General features: G+C 43.7%; 1 protein-coding gene across 3 annotated transcripts in view; it reads left to right on the top strand.

Annotated features, from left to right (window-relative positions):
• The window catches only part of LOC139557959 (membrane-associated guanylate kinase, WW and PDZ domain-containing protein 3-like), a 153,665-nt gene extending 131,436 nt beyond the window's left edge, over window positions 1-22,229 (top strand). The window contains exons 8-22 of one of the 3 annotated variants that reach the window (XM_071373350.1): window positions 1,080-1,186; window positions 3,510-3,701; window positions 6,479-7,090; window positions 9,116-9,147; window positions 9,722-9,884; window positions 10,148-10,254; window positions 10,374-10,566; window positions 10,889-11,074; window positions 11,323-11,508; window positions 11,635-11,731; window positions 11,932-12,040; window positions 12,320-12,457; window positions 12,614-12,752; window positions 13,118-13,210; window positions 13,381-13,516. In XM_071373350.1, coding sequence (XP_071229451.1) covers window positions 1,080-1,186; window positions 3,510-3,701; window positions 6,479-7,090; window positions 9,116-9,147; window positions 9,722-9,884; window positions 10,148-10,254; window positions 10,374-10,566; window positions 10,889-11,074; window positions 11,323-11,508; window positions 11,635-11,731; window positions 11,932-12,040; window positions 12,320-12,457; window positions 12,614-12,752; window positions 13,118-13,170 — 2,314 coding nt within the window. In that variant the 3' untranslated portion in view covers window positions 13,171-13,210; window positions 13,381-13,516. Of the gene's footprint in view, window positions 1-1,079; window positions 1,187-3,509; window positions 3,702-6,478; window positions 7,091-9,115; window positions 9,148-9,721; window positions 9,885-10,147; window positions 10,255-10,373; window positions 10,567-10,888; window positions 11,075-11,322; window positions 11,509-11,634; window positions 11,732-11,931; window positions 12,041-12,319; window positions 12,458-12,613; window positions 12,753-13,117; window positions 13,211-13,380 lie in introns of all 3 variants that reach the window. The other 2 variants (XM_071373341.1, XM_071373345.1) reach the window with 2 other exon arrangements.
• The last annotated feature ends 3,007 nt before the right edge of the window (window positions 22,230-25,236 follow it).

Genomic DNA, 25,236 nt, shown 5'->3' on the forward strand with positions numbered 1-25,236 from the left:
AGAAAAAATATTTAAGTGCCTTTGAATGGGGTTTGGTAGTAGATGCAAGGCGTACTGGTTTGTGTCAAGAAACTGCAACGCTGCTGGGTTTTTCATGCTCAATAGTTTCCTGTTTCAATCAAGAAAAGTCCAAAGGTCCACCATCCAAAGAACATCCAGCCAACTTGACACAACTGTGGGAAACATTGGAGTCAACACGGGCCAGCATCCCTGTGGAACGCTTTCGACACCTCGTAGAGTCCATGCCCAGACGAATTGAGGCTGTTCGGAGAGCAAAAAGGGGGGGGGGGGGTGCAACTCAATATTAGGAAGGTGTTCTTAATATTTTGTACACTCAGTGTATATAGATAGCAGGGATGCAACGTGTTACTAGACATTTTGAGAACAATACTATTCCATGATCAAGGCTTGTATTGGTTTTTCAGTGGGTGCTAAACTAAAGCTCTGTTGGTTACATGACATTTACCCAGGTGAAAACACAGCATTGATTGTGTGTGTGTGTGTGTGTTTACAGAAGATGTGTGAGTACTGGCTGCTCCAGCAGGACATCTCTGAAACCAAGTCATTATGGCAGCAGTAGGGAGAGAAGGAGGGTTGTGAGAGTTATCAAGGAGGGAGGGAGAGGAGGTGCGAGGAGAGGTAGAGGAGTCTGTTTTGATGAAAAGGAAACTCTTTATTTTATTACTGGTATTGTAGAAAAGTCCCTCCTTGGTAGAGGCCGTGGGGGAGAGAGAGGAACTCACAATATTTGTTTTTACAAGGAGCGTCAAAGACAAATGGATGGGGACTTATTGCTGCCAGTGTTCCAGTTCAAAATTAACTCTGTTAAACAATTTAGCTTTGTTATGTTAGAGGGACAGTTATTATCTCACTAAAGAGAATCCCTATTGTTAATGGATTGAGAATTAACGTATAGTCCCTTCTATAAGACATGCTTTAACCATTCAGAATAATTCATTCAGAATGAATCACACACAGGTGGTTCACAGAATTACACACAGATGGTTCATGGTAACTTGTCTGTGTCAGTAAATTGGTGTCAAAAATGTAAATCATTCAATGGATTGTTTCTGTTTCAGTCACATCAACCAGAGAACCCAGTTTGAGAACCCAGTCCTGGAGGCTAAGAGGAAGCTGAGCCAGGAGACTACTGTCTCTATCCAGCAGGGGGCACCACCTCCTCCAGGTAGACTGCTCACCTAACTTTTTCTTTACCTCCATCTTTATTCAGCTCTGGATAGCTGTCTGAAGGCTGTTATACAGACAGATTGAAAACAAACTCAACAATGCCATGATTGTGTGTTGACCTCCTACACCTCATTAATTCTGTGTTGTGTTGAATAGGTTTGAAAAATGTAGCAGCCATCTCCTTGCTCAAGGTTGTAGGAGCGATGTCGTGTCAAGTGTCATGCATAAATAGCCGTTCGCAGCTAGCCATGTATGATCAACTCTGTGTCCAAGAGAGGACAAGTTCTCCCCTACTCACACTAGGGTTGGGGTGGAAGACAAGCCACTCTTCTGCCATAATAAACAATATGAATTACATATGCTTTCATTACAGTGCGGGGAGTACAGATTGACAGTCATGTTTTGCTGCTGAAGCTTACACATATGGGTTGGTTGAGCGGAGGGAGGGAAGGGGAGCGGCTCTTAGAAATTGTGACAGCTGTTGGAACAGCACATCTTTAGGGCCATCTCTCAACTAGCTTACTTGCTAGCCAGGTGGGGAGGGACTGAGATAGGCATCTACCCTGTGATTGCACCCGACTGTTGTCAGACGGTTGCTATGATGTACCCAAAACAACAGCAGTTGCACCTCAGGCTAGAGTTCCCCCGTTACAATACTCCAAGCCCACAGATTCCCAGAGCATCTAATGCCACAGAGACTCATCTGCAGTGTCTACCACCCAAGGGAGCTGAGTGGAGACCATTTCATCATACCTCAGCTTGGATTGACCCAGGGGCGCAACTTTGGTTTTAGAAGTGGGGCGGACATAATTATATATTTTTTTATCCAGTCGGATAAACACTTCAAACACCCTACCCGACCTCTCGGAGGCATCCACATGGTCCTAAAGCACACTGTTGGCTCGTTTTGTATCACATTCCAATGATAAAACTGGGGGGTGGACAAATGCAATTTCAGAATGTGGGGGGGACATGTCCACCCCGTCCCCAGTGAAAGTTGCGCCCCTGGATTGACCTTTACTTCCTCTAACACAAATCTTCAACAACATGATCTTGACCTACAGATCCCCACAGTGCAATACTACACCCTCTGGACCTTACTGACCATGGTCTATGTATCAGACCAGACCCTGGCTGTTTAGGTGAGATGGTTGAGATGCCTATGAGATGCTCTTTAAGAAGTGTTTTGACATGGCTCCCCACTCCAACCTGCCTTGAGACCCATACTACTTAGAGCCATGGTAATCCCTCAGCATTTCAACTAGACTGACACTGACAAGCCTTATATGGCTATTATTCAGTCTCTACCTATTTTAACACGACCAGCAGCTTTATTTTAATCAAATGAACAAGACTGTCTGTGCTCATGGTGACTGATGTCTGTGGTGAAATGTATTAAATATTCTACACATCATGGCTGTTGAGGATGATTTGGCCTCTTCTGTTCTGGCCTTCAAATGCTGTCAACATGTTATCACAGAGAGCTGTCTTGAGTCTAATACACACGCACACACACACACGTTAGACATACGCAAAATTACAGTTTTTATCACTGTCATAGTTTGAAAAATGAGATCGCCATGTTGAGTTCATCAAGCAATTTGACTGTGAATATGTAAATTAGATTCTCTTGATCCATTGAACACGACAGCTGGAGTCCATCCACACTGTATTTAATTCCCCTCAGTGTCTCTATGGGCCATACAGTACCATACAGTCAGCACAGGGCTGCTTTGCTACATCATATAGGACTGGAATGTATCTCAAATCCACCTTAGCCTGGACAGAGGTAGAGACAGTCAAGCAGAGAGAAAAGATGGTATGCTTCTATTATAAAGTGCTGATAGGACAGTAAAGCCAGCGAGGGAAACGCTCAGCTGGCCCATTTAATGCAGTATACCTCTGACAGCCTGTTCTTTACTGGACTGTGTGTCCACTGTCATATTTATGCTGCCAATGACCTTATGTCGTTCCAAACTTATTTGTCTGACTCACTGGCTCTATAGGGAGAAAATGAGAAAGGACCTCATGCTTAACTGAACAATTTCAGAGGTGTTATGTCACTGTTTGAATCCACAGCATGTTAATGAATCCCACAATGAACGTCAGACTAATAATGTAGCTACTAAAGCTATAGTATAATCTTTTGTCTGTTACTGTTTTAGTTATCATACAGGGCAGTGTTTTAGTCAAAGAAAATGTGACTTTTGTGACTACATTGGTCTTAAGGTTGTTACTTTGTTACTATGTTGATGTTTTCACGCCTTATTTAGTTATGCAACTTCCTCTAACTCTCCCACTGTGACATACTTACGTTGCAGGTGAGGGGGGTGCGTCAGGCTTCACCCCAGACCCGTCCCAGCTGCAGGGGGAGATGTTCCACACTGCTCTGAGGAAAAGCTCCCAGGGCTTTGGCTTTACCATCATAGGGGGCGACCGCCATGACGAGTTCCTGCAGGTGAAGAACGTCCTCAGCGACAGCCCTGCTGCCCATGACAACAAGATCTCCTCCGGTGAGAAGTACACTGCTGCACTGCCCTGTGCGGAGCCACACACTTTTACCAGCTCAAAAGGCAGCTAGTGAACTTAATTAAAACCTGGTTGGTCCCTATAGAGGGGCTGCACTTACCCTAACGCTTCCCCAAGAGATACAGTGAAAGGGAGAGCAGAAATTCTGTTCAAGGGGATCATTTTAGGCAGAGAGCATTGCCACTGGAAGTATTGCTGCTGAGGGTGCTATAGCACCCCCTGAAATATATATATGTTTTATTATTAATACATATTTTTTTATTTGTATTTTTTTCCCAAAAGTAGTGCACTGGGCAAACATTCCCCCCCACACCCCCAAACGACTTCCCGCGGCTATGTCAGAGAGACAGGTTATGGTGTATTCTGTGTGTAGCCCAGTATCTTTGTTGCACACTCTGATCTTCCTTTAGCTTTGATGCTGTCTGGGGCTCTGCATCCTCAGCAGCTTTTCTTGTGTGAGCTGAGAGGGGCTGGAGGTTGCTGTTCTCTGAGCCAGCTGTCAGGGTGAGATGTAAAAGGACACAGTACATGCAATAATGATTTGCCTGGCTAGAAGCGCCGCAAGTTGAAGTCTGTTAGAACAATGGAGAGAGGGAGCGGAGGAGAGAGGGAATAGGCAGGGAGGAAGAAGGTAAGGAGGACAGAATATGAAAGGGATGGGGAGCAAAGTTGGGATCAATTCATAATTATGTAATTGACTCCCATTCAACTCATGAGTTAAAATTCGAATTGGCTCTCCAGAGGGTGGTGTGGTCAGCCCAATGCATCACCAGGGGCACACTGCCTGCTTTCCAGGACATCTACAGCACCCGGTGTCACAGGAAGGCCAAGAAGACCATCAAGGACCTCAGCCACCCAAGTACCAGCCTCTTCACCCGCTACCATCTAGAAGGCAGAGACAGTACTGGTCATTCAAAGCTGGCACCGAGAGACTGAAAAACAGCTTCTATTTCCAGGCCAACAGACAGTTAAATAGTCACTACTAGCCGGCCTCCGCCCAAGTACCCTGCCCTGAACTTTAGTCACTGTTACTGACCGGCTACAACCCGGTCAAACCTGAATCTTAGAGACTGCTGCCCTATGTACATAGTCATTGAACACTGGTCACTTTAATAATGTTTGCATACTGTTTTACCCACTTCATATGCATATACTGTATTATTGTCAAGGCTCATCCTATATAACTAATGCTGAACACACCTTTTCTAGTCATATACTGTCCATAATGTCTATACACACCATCATATACATATATATTTATATCCCGGACTCTGACATTGCTCGTTCTAATATTTCTATATTTCTTGATTCCTTTCTTTAGATTTTTGGGATTTGTGTGTATTGTTTGGTATTGTTAGGTATTACTGCACTGTTGGAGATAGGGACATAAGCATTTCGCTACACCCGCGATATATGTATGCGACTAATACAATTTGATTTAATATTTGTATAGACTACACCTAATATAGAATAGAAGAGGCATTTGAATTTCACTGAATTCAATTATATTTCCTTTCATTCAAATTCAAATTGCATTTCTGTATCCTATTAACTACTTCAATTCAAATTCAAGAATTTTATTGAAATTTGAGGCATTCTCAATTCAATTCTGAATTGGGCCAAACCCTGATTGGGAGAGATGGGAGGATGAATGAACGTGAAGAAAAGATGGGGTGGCAACTATCACAATGATCTCAAACGGTGTTTCTAATACACAATTAAATGAAACACATACTTCCACTTGCTAATCAGGAAACTCTTGGGTATGTTGTGGTGGACTGTCATTACAATTGCTACACAGAAACCTGGTAAAATTATGTTTGTAGCTAGTGTAGCTACCACCTAATGGCTCTGAATTCACTCTCAGCTTGCAGTCAAAGCTATAAACACGGATGGAGTTGACTGTAGTACTCTCAAATCGTATCCTGATGTTGACAGCAGATGGGAGTATTCACATCATTGCTAACTTAGCTAGCTAACATACATTTTGAGAAAACAAGTTAGCTATATTATGTGGCTAGCTAGCTAGTGTTAGCAACGTTTGGTGGTCATTGGGCGGCAGGTATCCTAGTAGTTAAGCGCGTTGGGCCAGTAACCGAAAGGTCGCTGGTTCGACTCACTGAGCCGACTAGGTGAAAAATTGGTTGATATACCCTTGAGCAAAGTACTTACCCCTAATTGCTCCTGTAAGTCACTCTGGATAAGAGGTTCTGCTAAATGACTATTTTATTTAAGGAGACTGAGAGCTAGCTAAACTGCTGAGCTAACAAACAATGTAACAAAAGTATAATTTTGGATTAGAAAAATACTCCATCAACAGGCTCTACATTTCAGGAATCACAATAGCAAGTACTCCTGGTGCACTGTTAAATTATTTAGCCATTTAAACATTTATATTTTGAATAAAACTCAATTTTTGCTATAGCCCTCACTGGCTTTCATGCAATTTAAACGTGAGCTTGTCCGAGGTGTCGGACTCGGCGACAGTTGCTATCCATTGGAGCTCTGCGATTGGTTGCCCAAAATTCTGGTCTGGGCTTAGCGAATGGTCAATTCAGTCCGTCACAAACAGAACAGTCATCTAGCTAACAAGCTACTATATTGCCATAACAATCACTACATCGCCCATGGATATGTCTGTATATTCTCACTGTTTGCTAAGGCTTGTTTCTTCTCTCTCCAACCCTTCTCTCTTCTTCCTTTCTCTCCTCTCCCTCTTCTCCCTCTCTCTTTTCTTTCGCTCTGTGGTTTTCCCCGCCAGGCGATGTGATCGTGGAGATCAACGGGAAATGTGTGCTGGGGAAGACCCACCCTGAGGTGGTGCAGATGTTCCAGTCCATCCCAGTAAGTCAGTATGTTGATATGGTGCTGTGCCGCGGCTACCCGCTGCCCCCAGACGTGGCGGAGGACACCGAGAACCCCCCACCTCCTCCGCCCCTACAGGGAGGCGAGGTGGTGACGGCCGTGCCCCTCATCAATGGCCAGCCCCTGCTGGTGAAGGGCGACGTGCTGCACGGCTCCTCCCAGGAGCTCCACTACGTCACCACCGACGCCAGCGGACGGCCCATGGTGGCCGCGCTGCCCAACGGGAGGCTCTCTGAGCAGGGGGGAACAGGCCTGCTGCAGCCCGAGCTGGTGAGCGTGCCCCTGGTGAAGGGCCCGGGAGGGTTTGGCTTTGCCATCGCAGACTGTCCCCTTGGCCAGAAGGTGAAGATGATCCTAGACGCCCAGTGGTGCCGCGGCCTGCTTAAAGGGGACGTGATCAAGGAGATCAACCGTCAGAATGTTCAGACTCTGAGCCACGCCCAGGTGGTGGACATCCTCAAAGACCTACAGGTGGGGAGCGAGGTCAACGTGCTGGTGCTCAGAGGAGGTGAGTCACAGAGTCTCTTATTAACACTGCCTTGTGGTTACATAACACCAACACTGTGCCTGTACCGCTGCTGCGACATCACTGTTGCCGCAGCATCAGTGTGATACAGTGATATCTCAATGTGACCTCTTCAGTGTCCTTGGTGAGTCAGGTCAATGTGCTGATACTAGGAGGTGAGAGATTGGGTCAACTACCACTCATGTACACACACTATGGTATGGTATCTTGATGATGTCACTATGTCTGCAATAAGTGAACACATGAGGGACTGTTGCCTTTTTGGCATAAATTATCACGTAGTAATGACAATTGTAGAGTCACCCTATGCAACCCAACTCTCCTGTCAAATATACCTTTCACATATTCCCATAAACACCTCTCTGTATGCACAGATCTCTACCACATCTCCCTGTACAGGATATATACTGTATCTCTTCAGGCTGCTTCACAGCCTCTACTAAGGCTCTCTCTCAGTCAGACATTCATACTGCAGTCTGTTGCAGGCCTGGGAAGGGAGGTTGCATAAGCACGGGTCTCTGTCTGCTCTGCTCCTGGGGAGAGAGGGAGGGGAAAGCACCCTTCAAACGTCTCACACATCCATCTCCAGTCGCCCTGGGGAAATGGTACACAAGTCGATGAGCCCAGATTGGCTTTGATCATCATCGGAGGCACGGAGAATTTCTGCATGCTTCTATATCCGTGGCCCTTTAAATGGACACTTCAAGATTTTGACAATAAAGTATTTTTTCTGCTTCCCCATAGTCAGATGAACTTGTGGATACATATTTATGTCTCTGCGTGCAGTTTGAAGGAAGTTGCTAACTAGAGTTAGCGCAATTCCTAACTAGCAATACCTGACCACAGTGACTGACCAAAAATTAAGGAAATCTTTGACTATGTACAGACTCAGTGAGCATAGCCTTGCTATTGAGAAAGGCTTCCAAAGGCAGACCTGGCTCTCAAGAGAAGACAGGCTTGCCCACAAAACGAGGTGGAAACTGAGCTGCACTTCCTAACCTCTTGCCAAATGTATGACCATATTAGAGACACATACTTCCCTCAGATTACACAGACCCACAAAGAATTCAAAAACAAATCAAATTTTGATAAACTCACATATCTATTGGGTGAAATACCACAGGGTGCAATCACAACAGCAACATGTGTGACTTGTTGCCACAAGAAAATGGCAACCAGTGAAGAACAAACACCATTGTAAATACAACCTATATTTATGTTGACTTATTTTCCCTTTTGTACTTTTAACTATTTGCACATCATTACAACACTGTATATAGACAGAAGACATTTGAAATATCTTTATTCCTTTGGAACTTTTGTGAGTGTAAAGTTTACTGTTAATTTTTTATTTTTTATTTCACTTTTGTTTATTATCTATTTCACTTGCTTTGGCAATGTAAAAACATGTTTCCCATGCCAATAAAGCCCTTTGAATTGAATTGAGAGAGTGAGTGAACATACTGAATTCATCTTATCATCTTATATCATGTCAAAATAATTGAGCTAGATCTCCTGGTTACATCAGGGTCCATAAACCCTTTCACACTTTTCAGACTGAACCGTCATCCCCTTTAGGCTTCCAGAGAGGTGCATGCTCGTGAATCAATTTAATGCTGGAGCTATATTAACAGTGGGAACAATCTGAGCGTGAGAGATGGAACATGTGTGTGTACTGTACAGTTAACATTATTGTTCATTGGTTTTTATGCATGACTCTCTCTGTCTCTCTCTGTCTCGCTCACTATGCTAGTCCTCTCTCATGTAGGTCCCCTCTCTCTCAAATGTACATATCTCCTATTTATCTTTAATAACACAGTGATGTCATACTTCTTGATGGACTAGGCTACAACACTGTTTTAAACCTCCTGAGTCTAGACTATTGAAACTGTTATTCCTTCACTGCTCTCGTTCTCTGTTAGGTAGACAGTGCCATCTACTGGTTGATGTCTCATTAGTACTTTTTTTTTTAAACCTTCCCATGACTCTTCCTTGTGTTTCTCACAGGTCAGGCATCTCCTGTGAAGAGCCTGAAACCTGTGAGTAAAAGCAGACACTGTTTTATAATACTCTGTGTTTTACTATTGTGTGCCCAGACGCTTATCCCCCATTTTCTTATTAAAGCCTTTTGTCCTTGAGTGTAAAGCAGTTAACCAGCAAGCCCCACTGCATCACATTAAATGATAACTATACATTTGAATATTGATTATGTTTGCTTTGAAAATGTTCTTAATTACTTCTATTCAGCATTCCTTTTTTTTGTCTGGGGATTTCAATGGTAATGAAGCACATAGCCTCTTTAGATAATATTGTATATTAGTAGGACAGCTTTAGATGAAGCTGGCCTTTTCAACAGAATAAGCCTGTCAGCGCCATAGGGAACTCTTTTTTAGCCTGTGAATGGTAAATTACATTCAAATCCCATCGGCCTTTGGTTTACTATTGAGCTTGCGGTGGTAATGTGAAAGCAATGCGGGAGCCTGCGGTGGAATGACCTTTCGTTCCTTTAGTATTCAATCACGATTACATGTGTCTGGGTAATGAGATGTACGTAGACTGTGTGGTCTTTAATGTGCTCTAATTGTGCTGTCTGTGGCCCTGTGGCCCCATCAGAGGCAGGAAATGACATCTAGCACAGAGACTCTGGACTGTGTCACAGACTCTGTCCCCCAGGCCCTCCCTTACCACTCCAACACTTCAACCTTGCGCAACAACTCCCCCAAACGAGACGCCACAGAGATGTACCTCAAGTCCAAGGCCCTGCTGGAGAGCAAGCGTGAGTGCACATACTGTAGCTGCACAGACAGACAGAGGAGGCCTAGTACTCCTATGCGCAGTTATTCCATCCATAGCTCTGCAATGGATGCCAGTGTTTCATTTGTAAGTTCGTGACCATCTGTTAAGGGTCACCCTACATTTGTGAATACAGTATCAATGTGAGCTGCAAGATAAGCCTGTGAGTTCACCCTGCTGACCGGATGATTGAGTGGTGCTCACCTCTATGATACCCTATCTAACCACAGTAACCCCTGTCCACAGAGCCTCACACCAAAGACCTGGATGTGTTCATCATGAGGGACCAGGAGACTGGCTTTGGCTTCCGTGTTCTGGGAGGAGAAGGTCCAGAGCAGCCAGTGAGTACCGAAGTATGAACTTCCTCCCTGTTAGATTGTCTTTGTTAATTTTCAACACCCAGGAAAGCCTATTGCCTACTGTGTCTTCTATGGACAGTGTTTCTGACTCAAAGTGTAACTCTCTCTGACAGGTGTATATTGGTGCCATCGTGCACCTTGGTGCAGCTGAGAAGGATGGACGCCTGAGGGCTGGTGATGAGCTCATAGGCATCGATGGAATCATGGTCAAGGGCCGTTCCCACAAGCAGGTTCTGGACCTGATGACCAACGCTGCCCGCAATGGTCAGGTCATGCTGACCGTGCGTCGGAAAGTCATCTACAGAGGTGAGCACTCACTCACTGACTGCCTGGAACCTCTACACCTTGATCTCTAACACACACACAAACACACACACACACACACACACACACACACACACACACACACACACACACACACACACACACACACACACACACACACACACACACACACACACACACACACACACACACACACACACACACACACACACACACACATACATACATACATACATACATACATACATACATACATACATACATACACACACACACACACACAGAGTACACATGTGTTTGATACTGCACTTCAGTCTATACTCTCCATGCATTTTTCAATCAGATATGACTGAGGAGGAGGCAGGGCTCCACATGGCTCCAGTGTTGGTGAACGGCTCCCCCAGACTCCCTCGTATCCAGATGCCCAGTGTGCTGGACCACGAGTCCTTCGACATCACCCTCCACCGCAAGGACAGTGAGGGCTTCGGCTTCGTCATCCTCACCTCCAAGAGCAAGCCCCCGCTAGGAGGTGAGAATGGACCCGATGCCCAGCATTACCACTGCTTATCCCAGACACAACCACACACACACCACTCTCCTCTATAGCATCATATCACCCAAATTAGCCGGGAACAGAGTTTGAAGGTTCTTCCTGTGAAAAGATTATTACTTCTTTACTATTGAGTAATATAGTCCCTTAAATACCTATTGTATATTTCTGACTGAATCCATCAGGTGGGATGGGTGTGTTATTATTAGATATCTCTCTGTTTGCAGTGATCCCTCATAAGATCGGGCGCATCATCGAAGGCAGCCCCACTGAGCGCTGTGGCCTGCTGAATGTAGGCGACCGCATCTCAGCGGTCAACGGGCGGTCCATCGTGGGGCTGTCTCACAATGACATCGTTCAGCTCATCAAGGATGCTGGCAATGCTGTCACCCTTACTGTGGTCCCCGAGGACGGTAAGCTTCACCAGTAGTATCACCCATGGGATGGGACTGTGTTGATGGGACTGTGTTGATCTCTGTGTGGGATGGTTGGTTTGTGTTTGTTATCATAATGGTGTGACTTGTATTTGTCTGTTCCAGAATACAAGGGCCCTCCCTCTGGAGCCAGCTCAGCCAAGCAGAGCCCCGCCCCTCATCACAGAGCTATGGGTCAGAGGTCAGCTATGCATGACGAGCGGTAAGGTCCTGATCTCACTACTACACCAAGACACGGATTAAATCCCTGCTTCAGCATTTAGCAGAACAACCCAAAGACTTATGTCTGACACAACATCTTAATGATTAAAATTGCTTTGTTCTCTGTGCCGCCAGCGGAGACACTGCTGTACATTATTGAAGATATAATATAGTGTTACTGAATGCTGTTGTCTGTTCTAGTTATAACCTAGATCTGGAGGAGGAGAAGAGGGAGGGAGTCACCTGGGCTGACTACAAAACTCTGCCTCTGAGCGAACAGGGAACAATGTGTGTTACAGGCCCCAAACAGGCAAGGCTCATACCATTATTACTGTCATTGTTTTTATCCGGTGTTTTAGAGATTTTACATCAATCAAATAATATATGACTCAGAAAAAACTGCACTAAGTTATAACTTAAGTTATAACGTGTGTGTGCGTGCTTGTGTGTGTGCTTGTGTGTGTGTTCATATGCGTGCGTGTGTGTGTGTGTGAGTGCATGTGCTTACGTGCATGTGAGTGTGTGTGTGTGCATGCTTGCGTGTGTGTGTGTGTGTACATATGTGTGTGTGTACGCATGCGCCACGCAGGGCTGTATCACGGTGGAGCTGGACCGGGGGTCCCGGGGTTTTGGCTTCAGTCTGAGGGGAGGGACAGAGTACAACATGGGCCTCTACATCCTGAGACTGGCTGAGGAGGGGCCTGCCCTGCTGGACAGCAGGATCCATGTAAGTCTGACCCCCGGTGCCTTAGGAAACATCCACACAAATGACTGTTACTAGACTATTCATGATATCAAGATTCTGTCATGTCTAATAACAGACTAATTACATATGTTGTTGCCATTGAGGAGTTGATCATCTAGATTGTGCCTGTATGTGCAGGTGGGGGATCAGGTAGTGGAGATCAATGGAGAGCCGACCCAGGGGATCACCCATACCCGCGCCATCGAGCTGATCCAGGCTGGAGGCAGCAAAGTGCTGCTCCTGTTAAGGCCAGGGCAGGGTCTGGTACAAGACAACAGTAAGTACACACAGAAGTCTAGATCTAGAAGATCATATTTACCTTTTTTGTGGTATGAGATGCAGGGTGTTTGAATATACTTGTTTGTTGTTGCGCGTTATAACATGTTACTAGCATTTAACAAGGGTGAGCTAATTAACATGAACTGACGCAGTAATGCCTTGTAAACACATTAATTAATGATTTAGCTATCTCTGTTGGCTACTTCATTAATTTATGTTAATTAATGTACTGTACCCTTAATGTGAAATGTCACCCAAACTGAATGCCTAACTGTGTTGGGGATGTTTGTTGTTTCATGAATGGAGTCCTCTGCTGTCTGTAACTGCTTACTCTTGGCACTTCCTCTCCTCCCCCTGTTGCAGGTGATTGCGTCCCCTCTACTGTGTGCTATTACTCAAACGAGCACCACCACTAACCACTTCACTGTTTTTACTGGCCTGTCCTCTTTTACCTTGGTAATTCCTATAATTTTCTTCTTGCTTCCTCCTTTCATCTGTCTAAACTTCATCTGTCTAAACTAGTTCATCTAAATTTTGCTCTTGTACGTTACTTGTTATTTTCATAAGGATCTGTGAGCCACTCTATAAATATTTTACATCTGTTTAATGACTTATTTTACTTCTAGGTAAATTGGATCCAACTGTCACTTCATCCACAAGCTTTCCTAGAGAGGCGCTTGTCTCAGAGACATCCCCTCTCGCTTCTCCATTCTCCACCTGCACCTTCACCTCAGGTTCCTCCTCTTTCACCAGCGAGACCCCTGACTGGAACTCCCTGTCCCCCCGAACGCTCCATCCCCAGTGCAGCAGGGGCACTGGCTCAGTGGAGTGGAATGGAGAGTGGGCAGACAGGCAGGCTGACAGGCTCTCTCCCATCACCCCTGAGCAGATCAACCTCTATAAGATCAAACCAGGTCATATCAGGTCTAAAGACTCCAAGGAGCCCAGCAGCCCAAAGAAAACAGGTGAAACATTCTCTAAAGCCAAAGAGCACTCACAGAGTCCCAAAAAGTCTGAGAGGAAGGCACAGGAAGCAGAGCCAAGCAAAGACAGGAAGTCCCACCGACAGAAAGGAAGTCGGTCACCCAGCCCCAAGAAGTCTTCTCGAAAAAGACAGGAAGCCTCGAGCCAGCTGCATGTAAAGAAACAGCAGGTACAGCAGAGCACATCAAAGGAGCTTTCCAGCAAGGAGCCCTTTGATGAAAACAAAAACAGCAAAAGGGGAGATTCAAAGGGCAGGAAAAGCACAGAGGAGAGAGAAGGGATAACGGGAACGACCACGGCTGCCCATGGCCAGGTCAGTATTGAAAAGAAAGTGGGGACAGAGGCAGGACATCACAGGCCAACCTCTATGGAGACAGGGGCATGGAGAGATATTCTGAAAGTTACTCTAGAGAAGAGTAAACCTCGAGATGGAGAAAAGGAAAAACGCAAAGAGCAGACAAGCAAAAAATACATCGAGGCTTCCTTAAAAGAGGGAAAGACTAGAAAATATTATGGGGCCTCTACAACAGAGGAAACAAGTATAGAAGACACACAGGCCTCTCCAAATGCCATTCAGCAGGATCCTCTGAACCAAAAGGGTCAGATTAGCCCTGGCCCCTGGAAAGTCCCCAGCTCAGGCAGAATCCTCTCCCAGGCTGAGGTGCTGCGTAATCCCCCTTACTGATACAGTATGGACAACACTGTGTGGACACATAATCACACAGACTTGAGCTGTACCACAACATGCTGTATATTGTTTGTCTGTTTCTTTCTGAGAGGGATGGACAAGGAATGGCAGGCAACCTTATCGGCCATGTGTCATGTCCATCTGTGTCCGTGAAGAGGACTTTTTTAAGCTCTATTGGCCTTTGACATTAGGAATGGCATGTAAAGCCAACGCTGTCATCTCTCTTCCTGCCTCGTGTGCTGCTTCAGACATCTCTGATCTGGGCCATACGCATGTTTGGAATGTTTAGGGCCTATTCTTGGACATCTTGTGGAATGAATACTAACCATACTTCACCCATTATAATGCAATTATTATCCCATATGCAACCAAGCAGAAAGGTCTTTAACACACACAAAGTTAAGCTGTCAGTAAAGGTTTTATTTTCATGTTGGGTATCTACAGCAAGCACCTTGGGATTGGCCTTTTCACATGGAACTCTTTTCCCAAGGGATTTGCTCAACTGCATGCAGTCTGTACGTTTATTTTATTGCACGCCTTTACCACTACACTGAGTATGATCCTTTCACCTGATGTGAAAATACTGATGCCGAAGTTCTGACCTTAACACCATGTAGAGATTTCAGACTTTATTCAGAAAGCATTAGCTTTACGAAGGATTCTAGACTGTTCTAAGACAATAGACATGATTCGTGAATACAAAATATATCATTACAAAAGACCAGAAACTTGTGGTTTGAGATATTGTTTACCATGTGTATGATAACCTATGTGTAATTTATTGAAATTATAGATTAATATAGATATACAGTACCAGTCAACAGTTTGGACACACTTACTCATTCAAGGGCTTTTCTCTATTTTTGCTATTTTATACATTGTAGAATAATAGTTAAGACATCAAACTATGAAATAACACATATGGAATCATGTAGTAAGAAAAAAAAGTGTTAAACAAATGAAAATATATTTTATATTTGAGATTCTTCAAAGTAGCCACCCTTTGCCTTGATGACGGCTTTGCACACTTGACATTCTCTCAACCAGCTTCATGAGGTAGTCACCTGGAATGCATTTCAATTAACAGGTGTGCTTTAAAAAAAGTTAATTTGTGGAATTTCTTTCTTTCTTAATGCATTTGAGTCAATCAGTTTTGTTGTGACATGGTAGGGGTGGTATACAGAAGATAGCCCTATTTGGTAAAAGACCAAGTCCATATTATGGTAAGAACAGCTCAAATAAGCAAAGAGAAACGGCAGTCCATCATTACTTGAAGACATGAAGGTCAGTCAATCTGGAACATTTCAAGAACTTTGAAAGTTTCTTCAAGTGCAGTCACAAAAACCATTAAGCGCTATGATGAAACTGGCTCTTGTGAGGATCGCCACAGGAAAGGAAGACCCAGAGTTACCTTTGCTGCAGAGGATAAGTTGATTAGAGTTAACTGCACCTCAGATTGCAGCTCAAAAAAATGCTTCACATAGTTCAAGTAACAGACACATCTCAACATCAGCTGTTCAGAGGAGACTGCGTGAATCAGGCCTTCATGGTCGAATTGCTGAAAAGACACCACTACTAAAGGACACCAATAAGAAAAAGTGACTTGCTTGGGCCAAGATGGAAATCTTTATTTTGGTCTGATGAGTCCAAATTTGAGATTTTTGGTTCCAACCACGTGTCTTTGTGAGACGCAGAGTAGTTGAACGGATGATCTCCGCATGTGTGGTTCCCACCGTGAAGCATGGAGAAGGAGGTGTGATGGTGTGGGGGTGCTTTGCTGGTGACACTGTCTGTGAATTATTTAGAATTTAAGGCACACTTAACCAGCACGGCTACCACAGCATTCTGCAGCAATGCACCATCCCATCTGGTTTTTACTTAGTGGGACTATGATTTGTTTTTCAAGAGGACAATGACCAAACACACCTCCGGCCTGTGTAAGGGCTATTTGACCAAGAAGGAGAGTGATGGAGTGCTGCATCAGATGACCTGGCCTCCACAATCACCCGACCTCAACCTAATTGAGATGGTTTGGGATGATTTGGACCGCAGAGGGAAGGAAAAGCAACCAACTATTGCTCAGCATATGTGGGAACTCCTTCAAGACTGTTGGAAAAGCATTCCAGGTGAAGCTGGTTGAGAGAATGCAAAGAGTGTGCAAAGCTGTCATCAAGGCAAAGGGTGGCTACTTTAAAGAATCTCAAATATAAAATATATTTTCATTTGTTTAACATATGTGTTATTTAATAGTTTTGATGTCTTCACTAATATTCCACAATGTAGAAAACAGTAGAAAATAAAGAAAAACCCTTGAATTACTAGGTGTGTCAAAACTTTTGACTGGTACTGTATATACTGTATATATATATACATATACATTACCGTTCAAAAGTTTGAGGTCACTTAGAATTTTTTTGTCCATTAAAATAACATCAAATTGATCAGAAATACAGTGTAGACATTGTTAATGTTGTAAATGACTATTGTAGCTGGAAACGGCTGATTTTTTTAAAGGAATATCTACATAGGCGTACAGAGGCCCATTATCAGCAACCATCACTCCTGTGTTCCAATGGCACGTTGTGTTAGCTAATCCAAGTTTATCATTTTCAAAGGCTAATTGATCATTAGAAAACACTTTTGCAATTATGTTAGTACAGCTGAAAACTGTTAAAGAAGCAATAAAGCAATAAAACTTGCCTTCTTTAGACCAGTTGAGTATCTGGAGCATCAGCATTTGTGGGTTCGATTACAGGCTCATAATGGCCAGAGACAAAGAACTTTCTTCTGAAACTCGAGAGTTCCTCTGTCCAGTGTCTGTGGTCTTTTGCCCCTCTTAATCTTTTCTTTTTATTGTCCAGTCTGAGATATGGCTTTTTCTTTGCAACTCTGCCTAGAAGGCCAGCATCCCGGAGTCGCCTCTTCACTGTTGACATTGAGACTGGTGTTTTGCGGGTACTATTTAATAAAGCTGCCAGTTGAGGACTTGTGAGGCATCTGTTTCTCAAACTAGATACTCTAATGTACTTGTCCTCTTGCTCAGTTGTGCACTGGGGCCTCCCACTCCTTTCTATTCTGGTTAGAGACAGTTTGCGCTGTTCTATGAGGGGACACCGACAACCGCCTGATCACCGACAACGACGAGACAGCCTATAGGGAGGAGGTCAGAGACCTTGCCGGGTGGTGCCAGAATAACAACCTATCCCTCAACGTAACCAAGACTAAGGAGATTATTGTGGACTACAGGAAAAGGAGGACCGAGTACGCCCCCATTCTCATCGACGGGGCTGTAGTGGAGCAGGTTGAGAGCTTCAAGTTCCTTGGTGTCCACATCACCAACAAACTAGAATGGTCCAAACACACCAAGACAGTCGTGAAGAGGGCACAACAAAGCCTATTCCCCCTCAGGAAACTAAAAAAGATTTGGCATGGGTCCTGAGATCCTCAAAAGGTTCTACAGCTGCAACATCGAGAGCATCCTGACTGGTTGCATCACTGTCTGGTATGGCAATTGCTCGGCCTCCAACCGCAAGGAACATCACTGGGGCATCACTGGGGTTAAGCTGCCTGTCATCCAGGACCTCTACACCAGGCGGTGTCAGAGGAGGGCCCTAAAAGTTGTCCAAGTCCCCCGCCACCCCAGGCATAGACTGTTCTCTCTACTACCGCATGGCAAGCAGTACCGGAGTACCAAGTCTAGGACAAAAAGGCTTCTCAACAGTTTTTACCCCCAAGCCATAAGACTCCTGAACAGGTAATCAAATGGCTACCCGGACTATATGCATTGTGTGCCCCCCCCCAACCCCTCTTTTACACTGCTGCTACTCTCTATTTATCATATATGCACAGTCACTTTAACTATACATTCATGTACAAATGTACATACTACCTCAAATGGCCCAACCAACTAGTGCTCCCGCACATTGGCTAACCGGGCTATCTGCATTGTGTCCCGCCACCCACTGCTACTCTCTGTTCATCATATATCCATAGTCACTTTAACCATATCTGCATGTACATACCACCTCAATCAGCCTGACTAACCGGTGTCTGTATGTAGCCTCGCTACTGTATATAGCCTTGCTACTGTTTTTCACTGTCTTTTTACTGTAGTTTTTATTTCTTTACTTTCCTAATGTCCACCTAATACCTTTTTTACACTATTGGTTGGAGCCTGTAAGTAAGAATTTCACTGTAAGGTCTACACCTGTTGTATTCGGCGTACGTGACAAATAAACTTTGATTTGATTTGAGTAGTACCCAGCATTGTACGAGATCTTCAGTTTCTTAGCAATTTCTCGCATGGAATAGCCTTCATTTCTCAGAAAAATAATAGACTGACGAGTTTCAGAAGAAAGTTCTTTGTTTCTGGCCATTTTGATCCTGTAATCAAACACACAAATGCTGATGCTCCAGATACTCAACTAGTCTAAAGGAGGCTAGTTTTATTGCTTCTTTAATTAGAACAACAGTTTTCAGCTGTGCTAACATAATTGCAAAATGGTTTTCTAATGATCAATTAGCCTTTTAAAATTATAAACTTGGATTAGCTAATGCAACATGCCATTGGAACACAGGAGTGATGGTTGCTGGTAATGGGCCTCTGTACGCCTATGTAGATATTCCATAAAGAAAATCAGCCATTTCCAGCTACCATAGTCATTTACAACATTAACAATGTCTGCACTGTATATCTGATCAATTTGATGTTATTTTAATGGACAAAAAAATTGCTTTTCTTTCAAAAACAAGGACATTTCTAAGTGACCCCAAACTTTTGAACGGTAGTGTACATATATATACTGTATATATATTGTATGTATACTGTATGTAGCCATACTGGGCCATTCCATGTTTTGATATAGAGTTCAAAGGTTGCCCAGAATCATCTTGTGCCATCCTTCTAATGCATTTTAGTGGTAGCAACTGCCATGGGTCTTCATCGTTCATGACATACAGTGCATTCGGAAGGTATTTAGACCTCTTGACTTTTTCCACATTTTGTTACGTTACAGCCTTATTCTAAAATGTATTAAATTATTTATGTTTCTCATCAATCTACACACAATACCCCATAATGACAAAGCAAAAACAGTTTATATTTTTATTTTTGCAAATTCATAAAAAATAAACAGAAATACCTTATTTAGCTTAGCTTAGGTTTCATAGGTTTTCAGACCCTTTGCTGTGAGACTCGAAAGGTGCACTCGAAAGCTCAGGTGCATCTTGTTTCCATTGATCATCCTTGAGATGTTTCTACAACTTGATTGGAGTCCAGCTGTGGTGAATACAATTGATTGGACTGGATTTGGAAAGGCACACACCTGTCTATATAAGGTCCCACAGTTGACAGTGCATGTCAGAGCAAAAACCAAGCCATGAGGTCGAAGGAATTGTCCTCAAGAGCGCCCAGATAGGATTGTGTCAAGGCATAGATCTGGGGAAGAGTACCAAAACATTTCTGCAGCATTGAAGGTCCCCAAGAACACAGTGGCCTCCATCATTCTTAAATGGAAGAAGTTTGGAACCAACAAAACTCTTCCTAGAGCTGGCCACCCGGGCCAAACTGAGCAATTAGGGGAGAAGGGCCTTGGTCAGGGAGGCGACAAAGAACCCGACTGTCACTCTGACAGAGCTCCAGAGTGCCTCTGTGGAGATAGGAGAACCTTCCAGAAGGACAACCATCTCTGCAGTGGCCAGATGGAAGGAACTCCTCAGGCACCTAAAGACTCGCAGACCATGAGAAACAAGATACTCTCATCTGATGAAACCAGGATTGATATCTTTGGCCTGAATGCCAAGCGTCACATCTGGTGTAAACCTGGCACCATCCCTACGGTGAAGCATGGTGGTGGCAGCATCATGCTGTGGGGATGTTGTTCAGTGGTAGGGACTGGGAAACTAATCAGGATCGAGGGAAAGATGAACAGAGCAAAGTACAGAGAGAATCTTGATGAAAACCTGCTCCAGAGAGCTCCTTATCTCAGACTGAGGCGAAGGTTCACCTTCCAACAGGACAATGACCCGAAGCAGACAGCCAAGACAATGCAGGAGTGGCTTCGGGACAAGTCTCTGAATGTCCTTGAGTAGCCCAGCCAGAGCCCGGACATGAACCCGATCGAACATCTCTTGAGGGACCTGAAAATAGCTGGGCAGCGACTCTCCCCATCCAACCTGACAGAGCTTGAGAGGATCTGCAATGAAGAATGGGAGGAGCTCCACAAATACAGGTGTGCCAAGCGTGTAGGGTCCTACCTAAGAAGATTCAAGGCTGTAATTGCTGCCAAAGGTGCTTCAACCAAGTACTGAGTAAAGGGTCTGAATACTTATGTAAAAATTTCTACAAACCTGTTTTTCCTTTGTCATTATGTGCAGATTGATGAGGGGAAAAAATAATTATGTATTTCAGAATAAGGCTGTAACGTAACAAAATGTGGAAAAAGTAAAGGGTTCTGAATACTTTCCGAATGCACTGTTTATACAGTGCAGTACTACATGCAGACTGCCATATGTTTCAGAAGTTGCCATTGCTCTAAATGTGTTATATTGTGGAAAAATATGTGAACGTCGTAATATTTTACATAAACTACTTGTAGCATTACAATATATATATTTTTTTGATAAGCTTGATTCCATTGAAAATAACCATTTGTGATGCCTAACATTGTTGCCAATGCATTACAGTGCTATTAGCAATGATTTTGATAAGTAACTGCTCTGTTATTAAATGCCAAAATGATTGCTTATTGATAAAATTACCAGAACCATGCATGGCCGCGGGAAGCTGTTTGGGGGGGGGGGTCTTTTTGTCCCCGCTCTGCTGAGGAGTATTTTTCTCCGCTCATACAGGAGTAATAAAGCCTGAGTTCTTCTTTTTTCTTCTTTTTTTTTCTTGTGATTTATTTACTTCCTGCGACTATGGAACCATGTCCCTTCAAGTAGTTTTACTGTTGATGGCCAATATCATAATTTCAAATTGTAGTTTGTCTGCAATGAGTTTTGGTATGTGATTGTGTTAAACACCAGAGTAGGCTAAGTAAGGTTACATTCAGACAGAAATGTTATATCGAAAACTGATTGTGTGTATTGTTTTTGTATGGGGTCATACCTTGACGGACAATGGAGTGGACATAAGTTGTGTCAAAAGTTGAAATTAAGTTAGGATCAAGACATGTTTATAACTGAGCTCAGGGAATGCAATAAAGTAGCAAATGATGACTGGTGATGAAGTTACAATTTAAAGCCAGATTTGACCGGATATCAACATTGCTCTGAATTTGGTCCAGTGTGTGATGATAGAATGGTCTAGGCCTCTGAGTGGACATACTGTATTCATTATGAGCCATCCAGTGGCATTTTCTGCGCAATAGATTGTTGATCGTATGAATGAGCACACTCAACCTCCGGTGGTTCTTGAAGCTGCTAGTAGCAAGCAATTACATGTTACAGACTGGAAATAAATAATTCATGTATTACAGTACAGTATTCTGCACCGTGGTATGGCCCCTCAAATTATTTTATACCCAGTCTCTTATCTAGTCTCTGTATCATAATGTGGCCTTTCATTGCTTCATTAGAAAAAACGAATCCTTGTGGTCTCTACATTATGTGGGTACAGTAGTTGTAAATGTTTGTATATTGTACAGCACCTTTATAAAAACTCGCTGAGTGCTCTTTCGGGAAGAAAATAGAGATATATAGAAAGCTCCATTATTTTTTTATTTAAAGTAGATTAAAAGGAAATGAGTTTGACATGGTGTTCTGTTCATGCACTGAAAAAAATAAAGTTTTACTGAAAACATGTATTGTATATGGACTGGTCCATCCATAGTAAATATTCCAAAGCTCTTTACTTATTGGCTCTACATCCATGACGTGTACTGTAAGTTTATGGAAATGGTGTCTGGTGATGGTGTAGCTGTTCATACTAATCACCCCAAACAACTCAAAAGAACCACAAAAACAAATACCCCAAACAACCACAAACAGATACCCAAAACAACCTAGAAGTATTCAAAACCACCTCAAACAGATACCCAAAACAACTCAAACAACCACAAACAGGTACCCAAAAGTACCACAAACAGGTACTCAAAAGTACCACAAACTTTCTCAGACCCCCGGTCTCTCTAAAACTCCCACACCAGGGATCGCTGGGCTGGTACTGAACCACTCTTTCCCTCGCTCTCCTCTCTCCTCCTTCTATTCTCTCTCCTCCCCCCCTCTCCATACTACCTGTCTAATTAACAGTCTGATTATGGCTGGAATGAAGGATGGCTGATAGTCTGTGTGAAGGGTATGATGAGAGGACTATCCTCCATGATGACCTACTTTATAGATATGTCCCAAAAGCCACACTATTCCCTAAAAACTGCACTACCCATATTAGCGGTCAGCTGTTTGTTCAGCCGCACTCGCCGCAATTGCTAATAACCCATTCGCAACCGCAGGACTATATGTAATCAAACCCGCAATTATAGAAAATGCTCTATAGGCTACTGGCCAGAGATGGCAGAATGATTTTTTGACAGTGGGTCCAGGATATTTTTTTGCCTGATTTAAACTGAACAAAAATATAAACGCAAAATGTAAAGTGTTGGTCCCATGTTTCATGAGCTAAAATAAAAGATCTCAGAAAATTTCCATACGCACATAAAGCTTATTTTTCTCAAATTCTGTGCACAAATTTGCTTATATCCCTGTTAGTGAACATTTAAACTTTGACAAGATAATCTATCCAACCTGACAGGTGTGGCATATCAAAAAGCTGATTAAACAGAATGATAATTACACATGTGCACCTTGTGCTGGGGGGCAATAAAAGTACAATATGTGCAGTTTTGTCTCACAACACAATGCCACAGATGTTTCAAGTTTTTAGGAAGCGTGCAATTGGCATGCTGACTGCAGGAATCTCCACCAGAGCTGTTGCCAGATAATTTTATATTAATTTCTCTACCATAAGCCACCTCCAATGTCATTTTAGAGAATTTGGCAGTTCCTCCAACTGGCCTCACAACTGCAGACAACGTGTAACCACACCAGCCCACGACCTCCACATCAGGCTTCTTCACCTGCGGGATCATCTGAGACCAGCCACCCAGACAGCTGATGAAACTGAGGAGTATTTCTGTCTCTAATAAAGCCCTTTTGTGGTGAAAAACTCATTCTGATTGGCTGCACCCCTGCCCAGTTATGTGGAATCCCTAGATAATGGCCTAATCAATTCATTGAAATTGACTGACTTCCTTATATGAACTGTAACTCAGTAAATTTGTTGAAATTGTTGCATGTTGCGTTTATATTTTTGTTCAGTATATTTTTAGGATTAGTAATGCATTTGCCACTGTACAGTATGTAAGTGATCTAATGTAGCTGTAACAATATTACATCACCATGTTGTTTTTTAGATATCATGCGTATAGATATGCTCTATAAGGTTAAATTTGTCTCTGAAGAATGTTCATATATCCATATTTTGTTTTCCCATGTGGCCTGACATGAACCACTGAAACTTTTAAAATGAGGATGTTATCTCAATACATATGTAAACTCAACAAAAAAAATAAACGTCCTCCCACTGTCAACTGCGTTTTTTTTCAGCAAACTTAACATTGTAAATGTTTGTATGAATATAACAAGATTCAACAACTGAGACATAAACTGAACAAGTTCGACAGACGAGACTAACAGAAATGGAATCCAAATCAAATCAAATGTATTTATAAAGCCCTTCTTACATCAGCTGATATCTCTAAGTGCTGTACAGAAACCCAGCCTAAAACCCCAAACAGCAAGCAATGCAGGTATAGAAGCACGGTGGCTAAGAAAAACTTCCTAGAAAGGCCAGAACTTAGGAAGAAACCTAGAGAGGAACCAGGCTGTGAGGGGTGGCCAGTCCTCTTCTGGCTGTGCCGGGTGGAGATTATAACAGAACATGGCCAAGATGTTCAAATGTTCATAGATGACCAGCAGGGTAAAATAATAATAATCACAGTGGTTGTCGAGGGTGCAACAGGTCAGCACCTCAGGAGTAAATGTCAGTTGGCTTTTCATAGCCGATCATTCAGAATATCTCTACCGCTCCTGCTGTCTCTAGAGAGTTGAAAACAGCAGGTCTGGGACAGGTAGCACGTCCGGTGAACAGGTCAGGGTTCCATAGCCGCAGGCAGAACAGTTGAAACTGGAGCAGCAGCACGGCCAGGTAGTCCTGAGGCATGGTCCTAGGACTCAGGTCCTCCAAGAGAGAGAAAGAAAGAGAGAAAGAGAGAATTAGAGAGAGCATACTTAAATTCACACAGGACACCGGATAAGACAGGAGAAATACTCCAGATATAACAGACTGACCCTAGCCCCCCGACACATAAACTACTGCAGTTTAAATACTGGAGGCTGAGATAGGAGGGGTCGGGAGACACTGTGGCCCCATCCGACGATACCCCCGGACAGGGTCAAACAGGCAGGATATTACCCACCCACTTTGCCAAAGCACAGCCCCCACACCACTAGAGGGATATCTTCAACCATCAACTTACCATCCTGAGACAAGGCCGAGTATAGCCCACAAAGATCTCCGTCACGGCACAACCCAAGGGGGGGCACCAACCCAGACAGGAAGATCACGTCAGTGACTCAACCCACTCAAGTGACGCACCCCTCCTAGGGACTGCATGGAAGAGCACCAGTAAGCCAGTGACTCAGCCCCTGTAATAGGGTTAGAGGCAGAGAATCCCAGTGGAGAGAGGGGGGGGGGGGGGGGGGTCATGTGTCCCTGAACAAAGGTGGGGTCAAAATCAACAGTAACAGTCAG

The sequence above is a fragment of the Salvelinus alpinus genome, chromosome 2 (assembly GCF_045679555.1).
Source record: "Salvelinus alpinus chromosome 2, SLU_Salpinus.1, whole genome shotgun sequence".
In the NCBI taxonomy this organism is placed as follows: domain Eukaryota; kingdom Metazoa; phylum Chordata; class Actinopteri; order Salmoniformes; family Salmonidae; genus Salvelinus; species Salvelinus alpinus.